We start from the raw sequence: 20,772 nt of genomic DNA, 5'->3' as shown, positions 1-20,772 counted from the left end.
TAATAAATGAAAATGAACCATGAAAACATTCATTAATGAGAATCAATGTTGAGGAAAGCAAGTTAAAGATGAAAATAAGACTGAAAAAGGAGCAATAAGAATTGAAGATGAAGATCGCAAAGGTGTGGAGATCTTCAAATAGTTGTTGTTCATCAATGATCTGCATGTAGGGTGGTTGCCCATATGGCAGATTCCTTATCAGTTGTGTATCTCATATTTACATTTATTTATAATTGTTTACCTAGCATTTTCTTAAATATGTCTTAAATAAATGAACTGCAAAATTTATTGAACATTTCCCTGGATAATTTATTCCAATCCCTTACTCCTCATCCTATAAATGAATATTTGCCCCAATCTGTCCTCTGGAATTCCCTCTTTTTTATGATCTTTCCTACTTTTAGAAGCTCCACTCAAGCTTATTCTTCAACTTATGTCATTCCACGCCAACTCAACACTGACAGTTTGAAACATTACCACAAGTAACCTACGCAGTGGTCTCCATGGTATGCACTAGCTATGCGTCATGGTAGGTGTGCTATTTACCAACTCATGAGCCCAAATAAGCACTCTGGGGCGAAACGCTGGCAACCAGGAATGAGTTAGCTGGAAAATTTATAATTGCCAATAACGGATCAACTATATTGGTATTATAAATTTACTCATTTGGGACAAATATTTCAGGTTCCTTATAGGAATCAATATCTTTATCACATTATCACATAGTTGAGCATCTTGTCTCCTTACTCCCAAGTATTCCCAGTTCAAAGTTTGCAACATTTTAGTAACACTACTCCTTTGTCGGACACCCCTCTAGGGACACCATGACTTTGATGTTGGTGTGGGGGCTTGTGTGCTTGTTGATTCTGAGGGCTAGCAAGCTCAGGGTTAATGCTGGATTGGCTTCAGTGTAGGGCCAGACTAACAAGGTGTTCCCCGAGTTGTCTGAGAGGTGCCTGTGCTCTTTATTCTTCATTACTAATTATACCTTTCTATTCTCATCTTCTTAAATTTTATTTCTCTTTCTACCTCTCTGCCTCGGGTAGTGAAGTTCTACGAAGGTTTAACCCTCCCCATATCACATGTTTCAGGTCATGGCGAGGTGATGCATGGCTACTGGGAAAGTAGTTCTTAGCAGCCCACCCTTTGGTACGTCAGGGTTCTGCCGAAGGTCGACCTTTTATATCCCGGGTACTCATGGGACTACGCATGGTTTTTGAATTTGGTTTTAATTCCTCAAAGGCTGCAAGCCTTAACATTTCATCTTTAAATTCTACCACAAAGAAACGTAATTGTTTCAACCGGGCCAATGATTTGTTCAGTAGGGAAACGTCTGAGGAAATTCTGCCTCGATTCCTGGTTGCCTCCAGAGTCGATGGACAGAGCTTCCTTCCAAAAAATTTGTTTCTAATTAGTAATTGATATTAGGATTAGGATAGGATATTTTTGGTGGAGAGGTTGATGAGGTGTGGAAGCTGGGAGACGGCTCCGTACTTCTCAAGACCACTACAGTTGTACAGAGTAAGAGGTTACTGGAAGCTACAATGTTGGGACTGGTACCTGTTAAGGTGGAAAATCACAAGTCACTGAATTCCATTAAAGGAGTCATCTTTCACAGGGCCTCTGATGATGATCTCATCCAAAGCCTTGCACGTTGGGGAGTTTACGACATCAAGAGGCTCAAGAGGCGCGTGTCAGAGCCAATCTTCACGACACAGGTGCTTTCATACTCACCTTTGACAAACAGACACTGCCCGAATGAATTAAAGTTTCTATGTATACACTGACAGTAAGACCTGATATTCCAGCACCTATGCATTGTTACAACTGCCAACAGTTTGGTCACACATAACCACGCTGCCAAGCTCACAACATGTGGAAAAGGGGCACATACCGGTGTAGAATGCACACCGCCACCTGTATATGTAAACTGCACAGGTGAACATACCCCTTGATCGAAGAATTGTCCAAAATTCAAGGAAGAAAAGAAGATCCAGGAGATTTAACACTGCATAAACTATCTTATCCAGATGCCCAGAGGAAATTTAAATCAGTGGCCCCTCTGGAATTCTCTGTCTCCTTTGCTGAGAAGGCAGTGAAAGTACCGATAACACCAACAAGTTTTGTAGCAACTGTTCTTGAGAAACCATCAACTAGCAAGCAGACAGTTCCTCACAGCACCAGTAACCAAGGAAAGAAAGAACAAACATCAACGAAAGCATCGACGAGCAAGTTATTACAAACTCTCACTCTCATTTTTGATCCGTACTGAAAAAGGCGATCTCACTTATTTATCAAAAGGAGTACATTTATTGTTCCACCTATTGAATACAATAAGTACCACATTATGTGGTCAATTAGCAAAGTTGAGCTTCACAATTACGAAAATGGAAGATTGTGATTAGCTAGGACAGAGAAAAACATGTGACTTGGAGAAGTTTATTTTATGGCTGGTTTGTCAGAAGAGGGGTCTTGTTGGTGTTGAGTAGTGGAAATGTTGAGATTGGCTAGTTGTCCTACTTGAAGTGTGCGACGTTTAGTCCTATTATATGCTGCTTGTGGCTGTCTCTTGGAGATTTGTCTCGTCAATGGACGTCCGGTTGGGACACACTACAGGATTAGAGATCATCATATGTTATATACACTATATGTCATATACACTATGAAGTGCTAAGCCAATGCACTTGGCGGAATATAATGTGAGTATGGTTTCAGTATAAAACAACAAACCATGAACTTGTCACCAGAATTATCGGCGAGTTTGCGGAGGTATGGTAACATTTAACATCAACTTTCAACTTCGATCAATCAACCACTACAGATCAATTTGAAATGGTGTAGCGGGTTATACGGCTTTGGTTTGTGATCCCGTTATACAGACTAGTGAGATTACATACGAATTCAAGCTAAGAAGGTATTGTGTTTATATGTTCTGTTGAGTTTAGCATGTGGCTAAGGGCAGAGAAAGTCCGAATATAATGTTTGATAGCAAGGTCATCGTACCAGCTTATTTATTAAGTGTGTTATTATGACATGTAAATTCAGTGCAGATTGTGAATAAGAAGATATAAACATTTCATGTTTGATGTAATAATTTGTGCTATGTGTTATGGAGGTGGTATGCTATACATGTATTAATGTGGTCCAATTTTAGTGTTTATTTCTTGCTTTATTGTTTTATTATCTCTTGTGAAGAATATTGAGGTGGATAAGTTTGGAAGTATATAAATATACTTTAATATATATATTTTAATGGACAGTGTGTCATTTCACAAAAGAATATAACCTAGCCAGTACATCCTAATGCCTTTTTTCAGTTCAACAAGTCATCAGGTTAGGTAAGAAAATCGGGATATAGTCAGCGTATGACCCCGCCCTGGATAATAATTTATTCTCATGCTTATTTCATATTGTGGATCATCAAATACACTGGTGCCCAATCAGTTTTCTTTTGTTAGTTGTGTTCCATAACAGTGAATTTAGTGTAAATGTATTGGGTAGTCCAGAAAGCTATAGATGCCACTTCAGTGCTAGAGCAGTTTAGTTTTCTTAATAATAATAATAATAATAATAATAATAATAATAATAATAATAATAATAATAATAATAATAATAATAATTATAATGGATCTATGAGAATTACCCTGTGTAGTGCAAGTTTAAAAGTGAACATCACCAGTTTGAGTCCTAGTAAGCTTGTGATCACGTTGTGGAGCTTGTGTTTAGGTGATACCAGTACAATTGGCATCACAACGTGAGGCCGAATGATATCCAGATTTGCAATATGATCTCGTTGGGCACATTTGGTCCAGTGTTTTAATGAGCTTGTGATAGAGTAATTTATCATTGTTTTCCAGTTTTGAGTATATTCATCAGTGGAGTATGAATACTAGTGAGAGTAATATTAGTGTTATGAATTTGAGAAGGAGAAACATGCATAAAGGAAGTATGTCTGTTAATGATCAGGAGAGCAGCTTTGACACAAGCACACTATATTTTGATGAATATTTTCAGAGTGAATATATCTACAGAAAAAGTGTATGGAATTGTCGTGGAGGGTGAAGGGGAAAGTAGTGAGCATAACCAATGTAATTTGGGGGGTAATAATCTCATGAAACTGGTATTGGAGCAGTTGGCCAAATTGATTGATCAAGGAAATGATTTGAGTAGTCAAATTAGTAATCAAGGGAAGGAATTAAATGATAAAATTAGTAATGTAAGGGAGGAGGTAAGTAATTTAATTGATAAGCATTGCATGATTGGGGTAGTAGTGTGGAGAAAGAAATTGACAATGTAGGGATGGAAGTTGATGAACAGGGAGATTTTGGGGGCAAGGGGTGTGAAAAAGTGGAGGAGGATTTGTCGGAGGACCTGCTATGTACTAAAACTGATGATGATAACACTGTGGTAGTTGATGCTCTTTGGGAAGTTGCAGAAATTGAAAAGGGAGCTTTTTGTGAAAGTGTCAAAGATTATTTGGTGGAGGAGAGTCTTTGGGGAAGACATGTCATGTTGTAGATGTTGGTATGAGTGAGGAGATTTATGTTACCTTGATAATGTGTCAGAGTAGTGATGATTTTGAGATTAATGAAACTTTCATTAAGAGGGTCGAGAGCAACAGTGTTGATAGCGTGAATGATGTGCGAGTGGGAACTACGATGAAAGATATGGAAGATGTTGTAATTGTGGGGGAATTTAGTAGTAGTGGTGGGAATAGTAGTGATTTCAGTGTGAGTGAGGGAACATGTGAGATGAGTTGTATGAATGAGATTGAGGTGATTGAAGCTGGTATGTTGGATAGGGATGGGTGGATGAAAACTGTTGATGCTGTGAGTGAAAGTCTTTGTGAAGGGGAGGTTAGGTCACGTTTTGTGCATAATAAGAATCATAAAAGTGATAGTGGATATTATGGCGATTCAGGGTTTGAATATTTTATGAGGAGTAATTGTGTTGGCAAGCTTTTTGGTATTTGGAGAAAGTTCAAAGAAAGTGAGAGTGGGAATGTGTATGAGAGAACAGGAAGTCAATTCAAACATATGTTATGGATTATCTGATGCCAAAATTAGTATGAATTATTTCAATGATGTGTGGAAGAGTATTGATGCAAGATGTTAACGTGTCCACAAAGATATTAGATCTGACTATCAGATTCGAGCACCATAGCGGTCAGCCAGAGGAGATTAATCTAGAAAAGATTAAGAAATACAAACCCACTATCCCTTATTATAAATCTAAATATCACTTTCAGGAAATCAAAATAATAGGGATAATGGTCGGAGCTCGCAGTACCATACCTCGCCACTTCGTCGCCACATGGAAGTGCTTCCAACTCCCAATGAAGCTCATCCCTAAAATTGCGACCCTCATCCTCCGAGGCTCCATGAAGATCCTGAGACACCATCTCTACAGCTAATTTTAAATTTTCTTTAATTAATAGATATGTACAAAAAATTTGATATGTTTTACCTTGTTCTTATCGGCAGCCTGTAAATATGGGAGGTCTTTGCAAAATAAATAGAAATTATATATTCACATCTATTTACAAATTAACACACACATAACCTTAATCACAGTATCACAAACAAAACACTTCACTCCGAGATCATCAACAAATCCGCCATTTTAAAACAACTGCATGTCACTTCAATATGGAGACTGCAACCACTGCATGTCACGAGGTCACAAGTATATTCTTGCTACATTACAAAATATATCTTCTTGAAAATTTGAGGGTGCCTAATACATAGATTATAATGTACAGAATATTCTCCATAATTCTTGTTCTAACTGAATGTAACACTTCATAGCCATTCTGGAAGTTCCAGTGTGTTTCACAGTTATGAATTACAAATTATATATACAGATAAGAATAAATTATATAATGTTAATTTATAGGTATTTACGTTAACTGAACTCATATAAATATTTATGTACAGCACATGTTTCATGACATGACCTCACAAACAACGCAATCATATCATAATAATACAAATACTAACTGGATGTAACACTTCATAGCCATACGTACAAATAATAAGAATCATAATAATTTGAGCTCGTTCTTGCATTATGTACTCATGAGTGAGTGAATATCGTTTTCAAGTTATATTCATTTATCGCATGTGCGTCAATGTGCAATTGTGGGCTGTTTTCAGAAGAGGAGGGGTGTTTTGAATGTGAAATGTGTGTGTGTTTCGAATAGCTGTCTGTACAAGCTGTGTGTAAAAGGGTGGGGAGAGAGCTTTTGTATAAGGTTGGCAACCATGGTAGGTTTGCTCTCTTGAGAGAAGGTGTCTCTGAAGGTGATCATCCAGTTGACAAACACCAATGCTTTTAAGAAGGCAGCTGATAGGAGGGTGTTGTAGCAGGGGAGGCATCATGGAGATATTGTGTCAGGGACCTTACACTATAGGTAAGAAAGTTGGCAGATGTGCTTATCACTTGTTGAACAATAAAGGTGACATGATTGGTACATACAATATTCATAATCTTAAGAGGTATGCAAGGTGAAGTATTTAAGTTAAGATGTTCTATGTATGTCAACAAGAATATGTAAATTTTTGTAATCTTGAGTGAACTTGACTGGCTGTGTGGACTTCTATTGTGAAAAGACTATGATTTGCTCAGATGTATTGTAAATTATTCTTCACAAGTCAAGGCGAGGAATTGTACATACATACATACATACATACATACATACATACATACATACATACATACATACATACGTACATACATACGTACATACATACATACATACATACATACATTATCATTATCATTATAGACTGTTATGCCTTTCAGCGTTCAGTCTGCAAGGCTCTGTGAATTTACTAAACGTCGCCACAATCCTTGATTTTCAACTAGTGTTGTAGCCTCATTTAGTTCTATACCTCTTATCTTTAAATCGTTAGAAACAGAGTCTAACCATCGTCGTCTTGGTCTACCTCTACTTCTCTCACCCTCCATAGCAGACTCCATTATTCTCCTAGGTAACCTATCCTCCTCCATTCACCTCACATGACCCCACCACTGAAGCCGGTTTATGCGTACAGCTTCATCCATCAAGTTCATTTCTAAATTAGCCTTTATCTCCTCATTCCAAGTACCATCCTGCCATTGTTCCCACCTGTTTGTACCAGCAATCATTCTTGCTACTTTCATGTCTGTTACTTCTAACTTATGAATAAGATATCCTCCCTGCCATTTTATACCTTTCAGCAGATGATCCATGTAAACTACGAACAGCAAAGGTGAAAGATTACAGCCTTGTCTAACCCCTGTAAGTACTCTGAACCAAGAAATCATTCTACCATCAATTCTCACTGAAGCCCAATTGTCAACATAAATAACTTTGATTGATTTTAATTGTATTGTAATTGTACAAAATTTCAACACCACCTCAAGTCAGTTTTTGTATTTATTGCAATATTTACGCCAAGTTATAGGTTAGGTGTTTATTTTGTATTGTCACTATCATGTATTTCATTGTAGGAATACCGTATATATATATTGATGTATAAAAATCATTATTTAGCCAAAAGTGGGAAATCTTGGTTTAGCAAGGAAACTAAATATATGTAGAGAGAGTTGTGCAAGATGTTGGTTTGCTCAAAATGACATGTGTCTCCCAACAGTTTTCAAGGTGTTAGTATGCTGAAGTTGAGCATCACAATTTTGAAAACGGCGTTCCACATGTGACATATGGAAGATTGTGATTAGCTTGGACAGAGAAAATCATGCGACTTGAAGAAGTTTATTTTATGGTTGGTTTGTCGAAGAGGGGTCTTGTTGGTGTTGAGTAGTGGAAATGTTGAGATCGCCTGGTTGTTCTGCTTGAAGTGTGCGACATTTAGTCCTATTATATGCTGCTTGTGGCTGTCTCTTGGAGATTTATCTCGTCAATGGATGTCCGGTTGGGACACAGTACAGGGTTAGAGATTATCATATGTTATATGCACTATGAAGTGCCAAGTCAATGCACTTGGCAGAATATAACGTGAGTATGGTTTCAGTATAAAACAACAAACCATGAACTTATCACCACAGTTATCGGCGAGTTTGGCGAGGTATGGTAACATTTAACATCAGCTTTCAACATCAATCAAGCAACTACTACAGATCAATTCAAGTTGGTGTAGTTGGTTATATGGCTTAGGTTCATGATCTCGTTATTCAGACTAGTCAGATTACATATGAATTCAAGCTAAGAAAGTTTTGTGTTTATATGTACAGTTGAGTGTAGCGTGTGACTAAGGGTAGAGAAAGTCCAAATATAATACTTGATAACAAGGTCGTCGTACCAGATAATTTATTAAGTCTGTTATGATATGCAAATTCAGTGCGGATTGTGAATAAGAAGATATAAACAGTGTATGTTTGATGTTTTAATAATTTGTGCTATGTGTTATGGAGGTGGTATGCTATACATGTATTAATGTGGTCAAATTTTAGTGTTTATTTCTTGCATTATCGTTTTGTTATCTGTTGTGAAGAATATTGAGGTGGATAAGTCTGGAAGTATATTTATATATTTTAATGGACAGTGTGTCATTTCACAAAAGAATATAACCCATCCAGTATATCCTAATGCCTTTTTCAGTTCACAAGTCATCAGGTTAGGTAAGCAAGTCAGGATATCGTCAGCCTATGACCCCACCCTGGATAATAATTTATTCTCATGCTTTTTTCATATTGTGCATCATCAAGTACACTGGCATCCCATAATGGACGTATGAGAATTACACTGTGTAGTGCAAGTTTAAAAGTGAACGTCATCAGTTTGAGTCCTAGTAAGCTTGTGATCATGTTGTGGAGTTTGTGTTTGGGTGTTTTTTCTTTATATTTGTTCGTGGCATTGACCTATGAAGATCTTTTGCCCCTAGTTGCACCATATGTGAGGAACGTTGCGTGTATTATGTAAATGGCCGAAATGTAATGTGTTGAATGTGAGGAAAGAAACATTAAGGACGACACAGATACCCAGTCCCCAGGCCAGGGATATTAATAATTTACAATTAAAAACCCCTGACCCGGCCAGGAATCTAACCCGGGGCTGCTGCATGACCGGGACACATGTTGCCCACTACACCGCGAGGCCAGATTGTTTGGGTGGTACCAGTGCAATTCCACCAGACTACGATATTGAAATGCGTGCACTACAAAATTTGATCGCTCAGTAACCTCCTCCTTTTCTCATGCTGGGAGACGTGAATGCTCATAAAATACACTGGTGTTCTCCATCTTCCTGTGCTAGTGGGAGGATGCTGGAGCGATCGATAAACCAGTTCGATCTTTGCATGCTTCATAGAGGGGAACCAACACATTTCAGCAGCGCACATGGCACATTCTCACATCTAAATGTCACATTATGCAGCTGTGCGCTAGTTCCCCTGCTACGGTGGCAAGTACATGATGTCCTCTGTGATAGTGGCCACTTCAGGATTATTCTCTCTCTCTCTCTCTCTCTTGAATCAAAGACAGTCCGAAGTACCCAGGTGCTGGTTACTTCGATGGGCAAATTGACCAGCATTTTCCAAACGCGCAGTGATGGCCGATGATATGCTGGAGTCTGTTGACCACCCTGTTTCTTCCATTACTACTGGAATTTTGGCTGCTGCAAAGGAAACAATTCCTTCCTCGTCTGGTATTCGTCAACGGAAACAGGTTCCATGGTGGACGGATGAAATTGCAACAGCCATATGTGTTTACCGACGGGCTTTTAAGCACTATCGTCGGAATCCTATGATGACCAATCATATAACATTTAGCATCTGCACGCGAGGGCCCATTTTTTGATTCGAGAAAGTAAGAAAGCTACGTGGGAAAAGTATGTGTTTTCCATGATGGCACATATTCCGTCATCACATGTGTGGACAAAACTCTGCCGTATTATCGGAGTACAGTATGTACACTCAATCCCCGGTATCTCCATTAATGGAGATATTGTTACGATTCCTTCAGTCATTGCAGACCACATCGCATCACATTTCACAGAAACATCCACCTCTGGGAGATACGACACTGCATTTCTACCAATTAGGTGCAGAGGCTTTCTTTTGCCTCTAGTGCTTCGCATTCCTACAACGTGCCTTTCACGGAGCGGGAGTTGCGGAGTGCACTCACCTATGCAGAGACACAGCTCGTGAACTGGATAAAATCCATAATCAAATGCTTAAGCATTTGAGTGTAAGCATTTGAGTGACAGATGTCTCAAGGATATCCTCACCCTATTCAACAGAATGTGGAGTGAGGGTGTGTTTCCATCTCAATGGTGTGAGGGAATTGTGACACCAGTTCCCAAGCCAGGTAGAGATACAAAACTCCTGGATAGTTATAGGCCTATATGCCATACAAATGGCATTTGTAAGCTATCTGAAAGGATGTTTAACTGGCGCCTTGTGTGGGCCATGGAAAAAGAAGATCTCTTGTCTAACTACCAGTGTGGTTTCCGCTCTCATCGGTCTGCCACTGATCATCTGGTCAAACTGGTGAGCACCACACAGGAGGCCTTTCTCCGGAATGAACACCTAGTTGCTGTTTTTTTTTTGACCTGGAGAAAGCTTATGATACTACCTGACGATACAGAATTCTCTCCACTCTACACCAGTGGGGATTTTTGGGAAATTTGCCAGCATTTATTGAGAACTTCATGTGCCTCCGGCTTTTTTGAGTTCGAGTAGGAAATGCATTTTCTCAGTATTACGTTCAGGAAAATGGAAGTACGTCAGGGATCTGTACTGAGTGTCACGCTGTTCGCAATCGCCATCAACGGCATAGTTGCCGCTGCTGGGCCCGCAGTTATTCCATCGCTGTATGTAGATGACTTAGCTCTACATTACAGCTCCAGAAGGGTGACATTTGCTGAGAGACAACTGAGCAAGCTATTAACTGAGTCGACAGATGGGCCCTGCAACATGGTTTTTGATTTTCAGCGACGAAAAGCTCAGTTGTACACTTCTGTCAAGGTCGGCTTGTCAATCCTGAACCAGTGCTCCGCTTGCGAAACAGTGTCTTACCAGTGGTAGACACCTACAGATTCCTGGGTCTCCATTTTGAAAAGAGACCAACTTGGCAGCCCCATATCCATCAGTTGAAGGCTGCCTGCATGAGGAGACTTAACATGCTTCAGTTTCTCAGCGGACCGAGCTCGATAGCTGCAGTCGCTTAAGTGCGGCCAGTATCCAGTATTCGGGAGATAGTAGGTTGGAACCCCACTGTCTTTTCCATGGTTTCCCATTTTCACACCAGGCAAATGCTGGGGCTGTACCTTAATTAAGGCCACGGCTGCTTCCTTCCCACTCCTAGGCCTTTCCTGTCCCATCGTCGCCATAAGACCTATCTGTGTCGGTGCGATGTAAAACAACTAGCAAAAAAAAAAAAAAAAAGTTTCTCAGCGACAGTTCGTAGGGGGCTGACCGTGCGGTTCTGCTACGATTTTACAAGGCCATGGTCCTCTCCCGAACTGACTATGGAAGTGCAGCTTATGGTTCAGCATCAAAATGTATGCTGAGCCTTTTAGACAGTATTCACCATAGATCTAGCAATGGGAGCTTTCCATACTAGCCTCATTCCCTGCCTACTCGCTGAAGCAGCAGTTCAACCTTTACAGATAAGTTGGCAGCAGTTACTCCTCGCGGCGTATGCTGTCAAAATTCATGAAATGCTGCTACATCCAGGCTATCAATGCATCTTTAGTACCCAATACCACCAGAGGTACCAAAACCGGCCGAATGCCACACACGGCCGGTTGGGTTTTGAATTCATAGTCTCTGTCGCGATTTGAATATTGATATCGGTGGTTGTCTTGAACAAACTTTCAGTGAGGTACCTCTGCGACCAGATATACGTCTAGATCTACTCCATGGACCCAAGGTGAACAGAGATTCCTCCGTTTATCGGAGGTATTTCTGGGACTTCGTTCATCAATATCCGGCAGCAAAACATACCTTCATGGATGATTCTAAAATCGGAGATAATTTGGTTGCTCTTTCATCACCGATGATATGACTATGAAGATGTTACTTCCTGGTGTATGTAGCGTGTATAGTGCAGAGCTTTACGACATCTTACACGCTCTGCAGTTTGCACTGGGTGACAAAAGAAGCCACTTTCTTGTGTGTACCGACTCATTAAGCTCTCTGCAGTCTATTGAAAGCTGTTTCTCGCAACACCCACTGGTGCAGCAGATTCATGACCTTCTAGCCAGGTTAAGTGATGCTGGCACCAGAGTCACTTTCGTGTGGCTTCCAAGTCACATTGGGATTGTGGGAAACGAACTTGGGGATGAAGCTGCAAAGGAAGCGGTACTTTTACCTCCAAGACCTGTCAATGTACCTGCTAAGGATATTTGTTCACAGCTACGTTGAACCATCTTGGCGTCCTGGGAATCGGAGTGGTTAGCTATCTGAACTCCCAAAAATCTGAGATCAGTTAAGAAGACAACTACCGTGTGACAGCCCTCTTTCCGACCTTCATGGAGAGAGGCCGTAGTATTGTGTAGGCTGAGGATAGGTCATTTACGATCTATGCACCCTTATATCCTAAAGAGGAAAGACCCCCAGGTGTGTTCTTGTGGTGTCAACTTCACCGTAGCCCACATCCTCACAGAGTGTGCCATTCTCTCTGGCCTAAGACGGAGCCTCGGCCTGCAGGAAACACTCGAACACATACTAGCTGATGACGCAACTACTGCTGACCTCGTCATCCGTTTTATGTGCGACAGTGGAATAATGAAGGGTATATAAATTACAGGTGTACTGTTACTGAGGGAACACACGTTCCTGTTTGATTCGTTAGTAATTTTTTGGCCTAATTCAATAAATTTTTGTTTTATTTTGTACTGTGTTTCCAAATTCCTTCATTGAATAAATAATTTTGCTTTTATTTTAAATTTCTATTCCACCAATTTGCTCAGAGAGGATGATTACCTCATTGTACTTCCTCTTAAAACAAAAACCACCACCACCACCACCACCACCACCACCACCACCACCATCACCACCACCACCACCACCACCATCTTTGTCAGAAGTCACCCAGAACAAATTATGCTGCTTTCATTTGAATTTTTTCTATTTCTCGTTTCAAGTAGTCCTGGTGAGGGTCATATACACGGGAGTACCTGCGTTCTTACCAGCGACTGATACGTCCTCTGCTTTACATCCTTGCTACAACCCCTATATACTCTCAACCATGTGAAGAGATCTGTAATCTTTCTTAACTGCCTCCTTAATATAGTTCCCCCAATGAAGATCATTCCTTATACTGTATTAACACCTAGGTACTTGCATTGTTCCCCATAAGATACTATCACCCCTAGGATTAATAACACAACATGTTATGAGATGAGCAGATATTAGAAATGATTAAAAAATTACATAAAATGTTTATTTTCCTTCATGCACTTGTATATTACGCACAACTCCCTGGGTGTATTTGCAATGGTGTACTCTCCACTTGTTTTTCAGTATGGCTTCACTACTTTGGGAGGAGCAACATGAGTGTTATTAAAATACTGAATCATGATCAAATAAATGTTCTTTAAATGAATAACAAGCAAAATTAGTAGTAAGAAGGAATTTATTTTGCTGGAAGTTCTATGTACATTTTCTATTTTATTAATCTGTTACAAAGGTATTCGGTTTAAGATATTGTCATAACTTCGTATTGAATCAATCATTGGCAGATGGAGGAGTAAGGATAAATTTCTTTTGCTGCTTTATTTAATTGTATATTACCAAATTATCTAAAGAGTTCTCTTTTTTTTTTTTCTTTTCAGCTTTGATCCATTCCAGCTTTTTGAGGTAAATTTAATTTCATACTCACTTCAGAAACTTCTCTTTTTGTCTGTTATGATAGATATTTTCCCACCAGTGCAGTGATTTAGGTATACTTGTATAGTATACCCTAGTATTTACACTCCTAGGAGAGGACTGCCAGAATTTAAAATTAGCTTGGAATTCATTATTTTATTTTCCATTATTTCTTTACATAATTCAACATTTTTTAAAAGATAACTTAATCTTTCTTCTGAAATCATGAGACTGAATACCTTGCTGTCACTGATGTATAAATTGGAACTTAAGTTAATCAATCATGATTATAAATTTACTTAGTCTGTAGCCAGTTAAATGAACCTAGTTAGGCAATTTAAAGTTTGACAGTGTTGAACATTTACAGAATTCAAATTACTGTTGTTTTGTCAGCATCTATTGACAGTTATTACTTTTAGAGTTGTACAGTCTTCTCTCAGGTGATTCAGTATATGTGAGAATCTGAACTTGGTTAGAAGTGATGTGCTGGCAATGGAACTGGGTAGAACTGGCTCCATTAACTTGAGAATTGATACTCTCAGCTCTGGTACCTGTTCCATGTTTACATGTGTCTTTATCTGAAAGAGCAATGGAGAACCACATAATTATAGCTGAATGACTGGGAGTATGAAATGAGGTAGTCATCAGTATCAGTATTGCTTGAATGTCTAGCAACATAGTGTGAATCACTATGGAAATGAAACAGTTGATAAGTGTAACTTCTGGTTGAAGTATTGAAGAAAGGAATTTAGTCAGCACGTTATCCGAGTCTCTTTGAGGGGACTGTTCAGGCCTTGCATTCCTCCCAGTACTTTATGTTGTGTTCCGATCTTCGTGCTCTTTCTGGTATTGAAAATATTTGTGTTGTGAGTTTCTTTTGTGCGAGTGTGAAGCGAATGTTTGTGTTCTGAATTTTTTGTTCCATTTTATCTTACCTATGGTGTCTTCTGGTGTAAGGCCAATTCTCTTCAGATCCTCCCTTATTTCTCTGATCCACCTGCAGCCTGTTGTATTTTTCGAGTCAAGATTATCCAGTACCAGTTGTTTCAGAAGTAGGAAATCCTGCATTCTCATTGTGTGTCCAAAATTCCCAGTCTCCTCTTACACATAATATCAGTAATAAGTTCCAACACTTTATACATGGCTTTGTTGGGTAGTATCAAGGCCACACTAGATATACAGGCCGTGCTATTGCTTCTGTGATGTCACAGCAATAGGTGGTCCCACTGCCTTCTGTTGTGTTACATAGCCCTGTTCCGATTATTGTTTTTCTATCCTATTTGTGATTAACTGTGAATATTTTTATTTTTTATACTTTAATTGTATACAGAAGAAGGATAAAAATATACAACCTTAAATTTTTATAAGAATATTTATTGCCTTTGCTGGCGAGATGTAGTGTTTACAGTGCACTGTGTCTTCTGGTATGGGCTATATCAAATTTGTTACTTTCATTGACCTGTCTCAGTCTCATCCTTGGCTTTGACAATATGAAAATGACTGAGGTATGAGTGATGCTAGTAATACCATTCCTTATGCAGCCAGTCCCTGTTATGAATGGTGTGAAAATATCGCTCATAGAGTCAGTTGGTGCATGCATTTCAGTGGGCTTGGCAGACTGATATGTAATAGCAGCGGCTGGCTCGGTGAGGAAAGCAACGGGAAACTACCTCACTCCTCATTTCCCTAGTACGCCTCTTCAGTGACGCCTAGGCTATTTATGACAGCTGTTGGCAGAGTTGCAGAGGATCAAACAAGCTTTCGGGCTGAATACCCAACATACACATACATACAAAAATATTTACTAACTGTAGGATGTAAAACATAAATTCCAGTCTTCATTTATTCCTTATTATTAAGCTTATCCAATTTTCTCTTTTTTGTGACTTTCTTGCCTTCATCACCTAACTGTAGCTTTATTAACTTACTATAATTGTTCAGTAAGACATTGTATGTATGTATGTATGTATGTATGTTCAGTCTGTCAGTGATTCCGCTGGTGGGATCCTCAACAGCTCTGCCATCAGCTGTCATAGATGGCCTAGGCATCACTGAAGAGGCGTACTAGGGAAATGAGGAGTGAGGTAGTTTCCCGTTGCTTTCCTCACGAGTCAGAGTTGCTATTACATATCAGGCTGCCAAGCCCACTGAAATGCATACACCAACCGACCCTATGAGCAACATTTTCACACCATTCATAGCAGGGACTGGCTGCATAAGGATTGGTATTACTAGCATCACTCATACTTCAGTCACTTTCATATTGTCAAAGCCAAGGATAAGACAGAGACAGATCTATGAAAGTAACAAAAATTGCTCTAGCCTATACCAGAAGACATAGTGCACTGTAAATACTAGGTCCTGCCAGCAAAGGCAAAATAAGACATTACAAATCGTAAATATACACTTTCTGTTAAACGTATTTAAATCCTTGCCACATGATTGGCATGCATTGAACATCACAGATACTAGTACTGGTCTCTGGCATTTACAATTTAAGAATAAATATTCAAACCTTTTGCTAATCATAACTTTGAGCACCTTTAAACTAGTAACTAAATTATTTATCACAACATCTGATGGATATTTCAGGCTCCCTCTGTCTATGACTTTAAAATAACAAGAAAGAGCATCAGAGCTGAGAAGTGGTGTATTGTCAAGTAATACAAGAAATGAATGACATCCTTCACACTTAACATACTCAAGTAATTTATCCTTTTCAGACCTGAAAGAAAACTGGCAATGTGAATGTTTGTTTGTACGTCAAAAACTGGCTAAAATGCTTTTAACCGAGCTCGATAGCTGCAGTCGCTTAATTGCGGCCAGTGTCCAGTATTCGGGAGATAGTAGGTTCGAACCCCACTATCGGCAGCCCTGAAGATGGTTTTCCGTGGTTTACCATTTTCACACCAGGCAAATGCTGGGGCTGTACCTTAATTAAGGCCACAGCCGATTCCTTCCCGCTCCTAGCCATTTTCTGTCCCATCGTCGCCATAAGACCTATCTGAGTCGGTGCGACGTGAAGCATCTAGCAAAAAAATAATTGCTTTTAAATACTGTGACCATTCATCACCATGCCATAGGCATGTCAGGAGGTTTGGTCAATTATATATGCAGTTTTCTGCAACATTCTGTGATATATAATGTAGTAATTAGCAGTCTACATGCCGAACCGGTGTGTGATTTGCGATACCTCAGCCCGAAGGGAGCAGTTTTCTGCGCTGTAACGAGAAAAGGATAGCGCATTACTGCTGGACCTTGAAATCGCGCTCTCTTTCCATGCAAGTGAGGAGGAGAGATGACGCTAAGCGTGGAAATGTAGGTTGTTCGAGACTGGGCTGAATTAAGGTGTGTTAACTCCTGAGAAATAAATGTCCTTTACTAATTCAACACCACATTCATTGCTGCCACTTCACCATAATGTACTAAAAAGAGGAAGAAGAAGAACACCTTCATCTGAAATAATTTTTGGAAATTTATGAGTCAGGTCTCATTCGAACCGATGTATTTAATGCTAATTGTTGATGCATATAAATGCAATACTTTAATAGTGGATCGGTAATGATGCCTGTCATACAGTAGTACGCAGATTAAAGATGACTACTGAAATCTGACAACGTGTGGGAAAAAGTGGGAGGTCTTGCATGATGAACCATGACATGTGAATTTCTAAAAGGATGCTTTTGAGATTGTGAATGATCCACTGATCGTGATGTAGATGTTGATTCCCATAGCGAATCAGAAATAATTGTTCCGAAAGAGTAAATTTATAATACCAATATAAATGGTCCGTTATTGGACATTATAAATTATCCAGCTAACTCATTCCTGGTTGCCAGCGTTTCGCCCCCGTGTACTAGGCTGGGTTCATCAGTTGGTACCTAGCACACTTACCAAGACGCTGGATAGTGCATACCGTGGAGGCCACTGCGTAGGCTAATTGTAGCCACCGGCAGTGCCAATGCACTATGAGACAATGTCTCATCCAGCGTCTTGGTAGGTGTGCTAGGTACCAACTGATGAGCCCAGCCTAGCACACGGGGGCAAAACGCTGGCAACCAGAAATGAGTTAGCTGGATAATTTATAATGTCCAATAACGGGCCATTTATATTGGTATCCACTGATCGTTTTAGGTTTATATGAGATCAGTAGAAAGTAGGAGTCATGAGTTATAATTTGATTGTTTTCACGTCGCTGAAAGATTCCGATTACCGGACCTTCATTTTGAGCAGGAGCGTGATTTACCTCCCCACTGACCATTTTGTCTGGATGCTATAAGTAGAACCGGGACCTAGATACAGGATCCCATTGTCATTTGTGTAGCCGCAGTACTCACACGTTAGGAGTGAACTTGGATATCAGTGTAAGAAGCGTTGTGTCAAGGAAGAAAAACACATCAGTGTGATGTAAAATATCGTGAAATAAGCCGTGTGGTACAAGATAATGTACAGTATTGATGAATAGAAGTCTTATCCCAACATTTTATATTTTAAATATTAACGACAGTCAGTTGCGGCTCATGATGCAATCATCAGTGAAAGGGCAAACGGGTCAGGTTGTTTAGAGGTAGTGAGACAGCTAATTACGTTCAGTAATTAATAGTGACCGATCTAAAGCATTTTAAGAGTGAGTGACGTTCAGTAAAAATTAAAGAACTATTCCTGATAAAATTAGCGTTTGCATACTCCATGTATACTCGTGGTGATAGACTGTGTGATTAATGGGGAAATGAACAGTGATTTCTACAAACTTGCCACTATTTGGATTAATCTATTTAAAGTTATTAGTGGATCTTATCACCAGTAGATTCCTTTGAAAGTACATAAACAGTGTTTAGTAACTGATTTCCCATTTTGCCTGTATGTTCGTGAGTGGTCGTCGAACCCCGAGATCTGGAGCCTACAAGAATCGCGCCTAAGTGCCTGCAGTCATTTCTACAGGGAATGTCCAGAGACTCAACTAAGAAGACCACAGTTCGAGACATCGATCGCGGTAGAATGAAGAGGAACCCAGGACTATCAGAGAGAAGAACACTCATCATGACGGAGTAAAAATTTAAGGTGTACCTCGAGATGACGCCAAACCATACCCAGCATTTGATAAGTACATATAATTTGAATATATTAAACCACGAGATTTGCATGCCAGTAGCAATTTTTATTTTGTAAATATTAGAATGTTATAATTAATCATATTAAATGTAGGGAACACTATACACGTGTGACTGGGAAAAGATTATTTATTTAATTAGGGTTTCCAGGTGATTTAAGAATAATCATTGGTATTTAGCAGGCTTATTTGCATGAATTATTATATAGATCCCATAAATTCTTAGTGTATATGAAGTACATATTTTGAGGAATAGCGATTTAGGTAAATTTATAACTTCTTCGTAATGTTACTATCTGGTAAAGATTTTCATAGTAGTTTGAATATAAACTATATGTTTGTTTCAAGGTGATTCAGGTATTTATAAATCCCGTATGATAATAGATGATCATTGAAGATGTCCCAAACCGAGGTATTATGTGAATTATATAGATATACGAGAAGAATTAAATAAGCTGTAAGAATGGAGTCTTCTCTGTAAATTAATAGAACTGATTTGAGATGCTGTGGTTTGATATGGGAAGGTGTAGCTTGTGACATGTTTGAGATGTTGGAATGATAAAAGATTATAATAATTATGGCTGTTGTGATATATTGAATTAGGCTGAATATATAGCCAAATAATGAATAATAAGAAGTAATGGCTCTCAAATGAATGTGTACTTGAGAACAAGCCGAGATGATATATAAAAGAAAGAAAGAAAGAAAGAAAGAAAGAAGGAAAGAAATGACGAGTTCAATGTGTTTTTGTAGCCACAGAGCTGGACACACAGCCATTGTCATAATTAACAGATTTACAATGTGAGGACTTGTAGGGTCTGAGGTAGATTGTGTCGTTCTCAACAAGCTTAATGTTTAGCTGCAGGATCCCTTTCATTTTGCCAATGCATTCTCAATTCCATTCTAATGATACGTTATGAATAACGCGGATAACTTCCTGATTTTGCGAAGGATAAACCCCTTCCCATTTTTACGCATTAAATTAGCTTGTGATAGGAGTTTTAAATTTTTTACTTCGGAGGCTGGAGTACCTGGGTTCGACTCATGTTGGAACGAAGAATTTAACCTGATACTATGGCTTGATTAAGCCATATCTTCAAGATGTATTGTTTGATATTTTTTCTATGAAATGTGTTTACGTGTTTTATTATTCCCCAATGTGTTCTATGGTGATGGGTTCGATTCCAGCGTTGGCTGATTTTTCTTTGAATATAATTTGTGAGGTAAACCCAGGATACATGTATGTGTTCAGTGTAATATATAATTGTCATGGTCAAAGAGACCATGTGTTTGATATGCGGCGATGCAATCTCGTGTGTAAAGTAGATGTACTTGTGATATGAATCCATTCCAAATCATGACTAATGCTGATTAAATACATGACTAATGATAATTAATGATGATTAATGATAATTAATTAATCAACAGGATAGATGCCATTTAGTATCACTGTTATAGATAAATAAATCCACGTATCAGTGTGTATTAATCAAATGATTTGAGGTATGCCAAGGACTAACTACAACTGTGAATAAACTAAAAGGACATTAAGGCATACTATATATATAATTTTTGCATCAGTCTTGATTGTTTCTTTGTTTACATGTTGTAGTATGGCACCATCTCGTGTGATTTTATCAGTATAATAAAATGTTTAGCAAATATATTTCAACGAATATTCTTCTCATTTAATAATATTAGTGTATTCCTCTCACATTATTGAGAATTCTACTTTTGTTATATTTTATGTAGTGCCTATTTTCTTTTTCGAACATTCCATTGCCTGTATGCTTTATGAGTTCAGCCGGTGATGCAATGAAAGTAGGGAGGACGAGACTTCAAGCTTGG

General features: G+C 38.9%; 1 protein-coding gene across 1 annotated transcript in view; it reads left to right on the top strand.

Moving 5' to 3' along the window:
* The window catches only part of LOC136880897 (cytosolic phospholipase A2), a 421,785-nt gene that overhangs the window by 202,924 nt on the left and 198,089 nt on the right, over positions 1–20,772 (top strand). The window contains exon 3 of the mRNA XM_067153430.2: positions 13,781–13,805. Within this exon, the coding sequence (XP_067009531.2) occupies positions 13,781–13,805 (25 nt within the window). The remainder of the gene's footprint in view (positions 1–13,780; positions 13,806–20,772) is intronic.

Source organism: Anabrus simplex, chromosome 1 (assembly GCF_040414725.1).
Source record: "Anabrus simplex isolate iqAnaSimp1 chromosome 1, ASM4041472v1, whole genome shotgun sequence".
Lineage (NCBI taxonomy): Eukaryota > Metazoa > Arthropoda > Insecta > Orthoptera > Tettigoniidae > Anabrus > Anabrus simplex.
The sequence above is the reverse complement of the archived record's forward strand: the minus strand, read 5'-3'. Positions and strand labels throughout refer to the sequence as shown.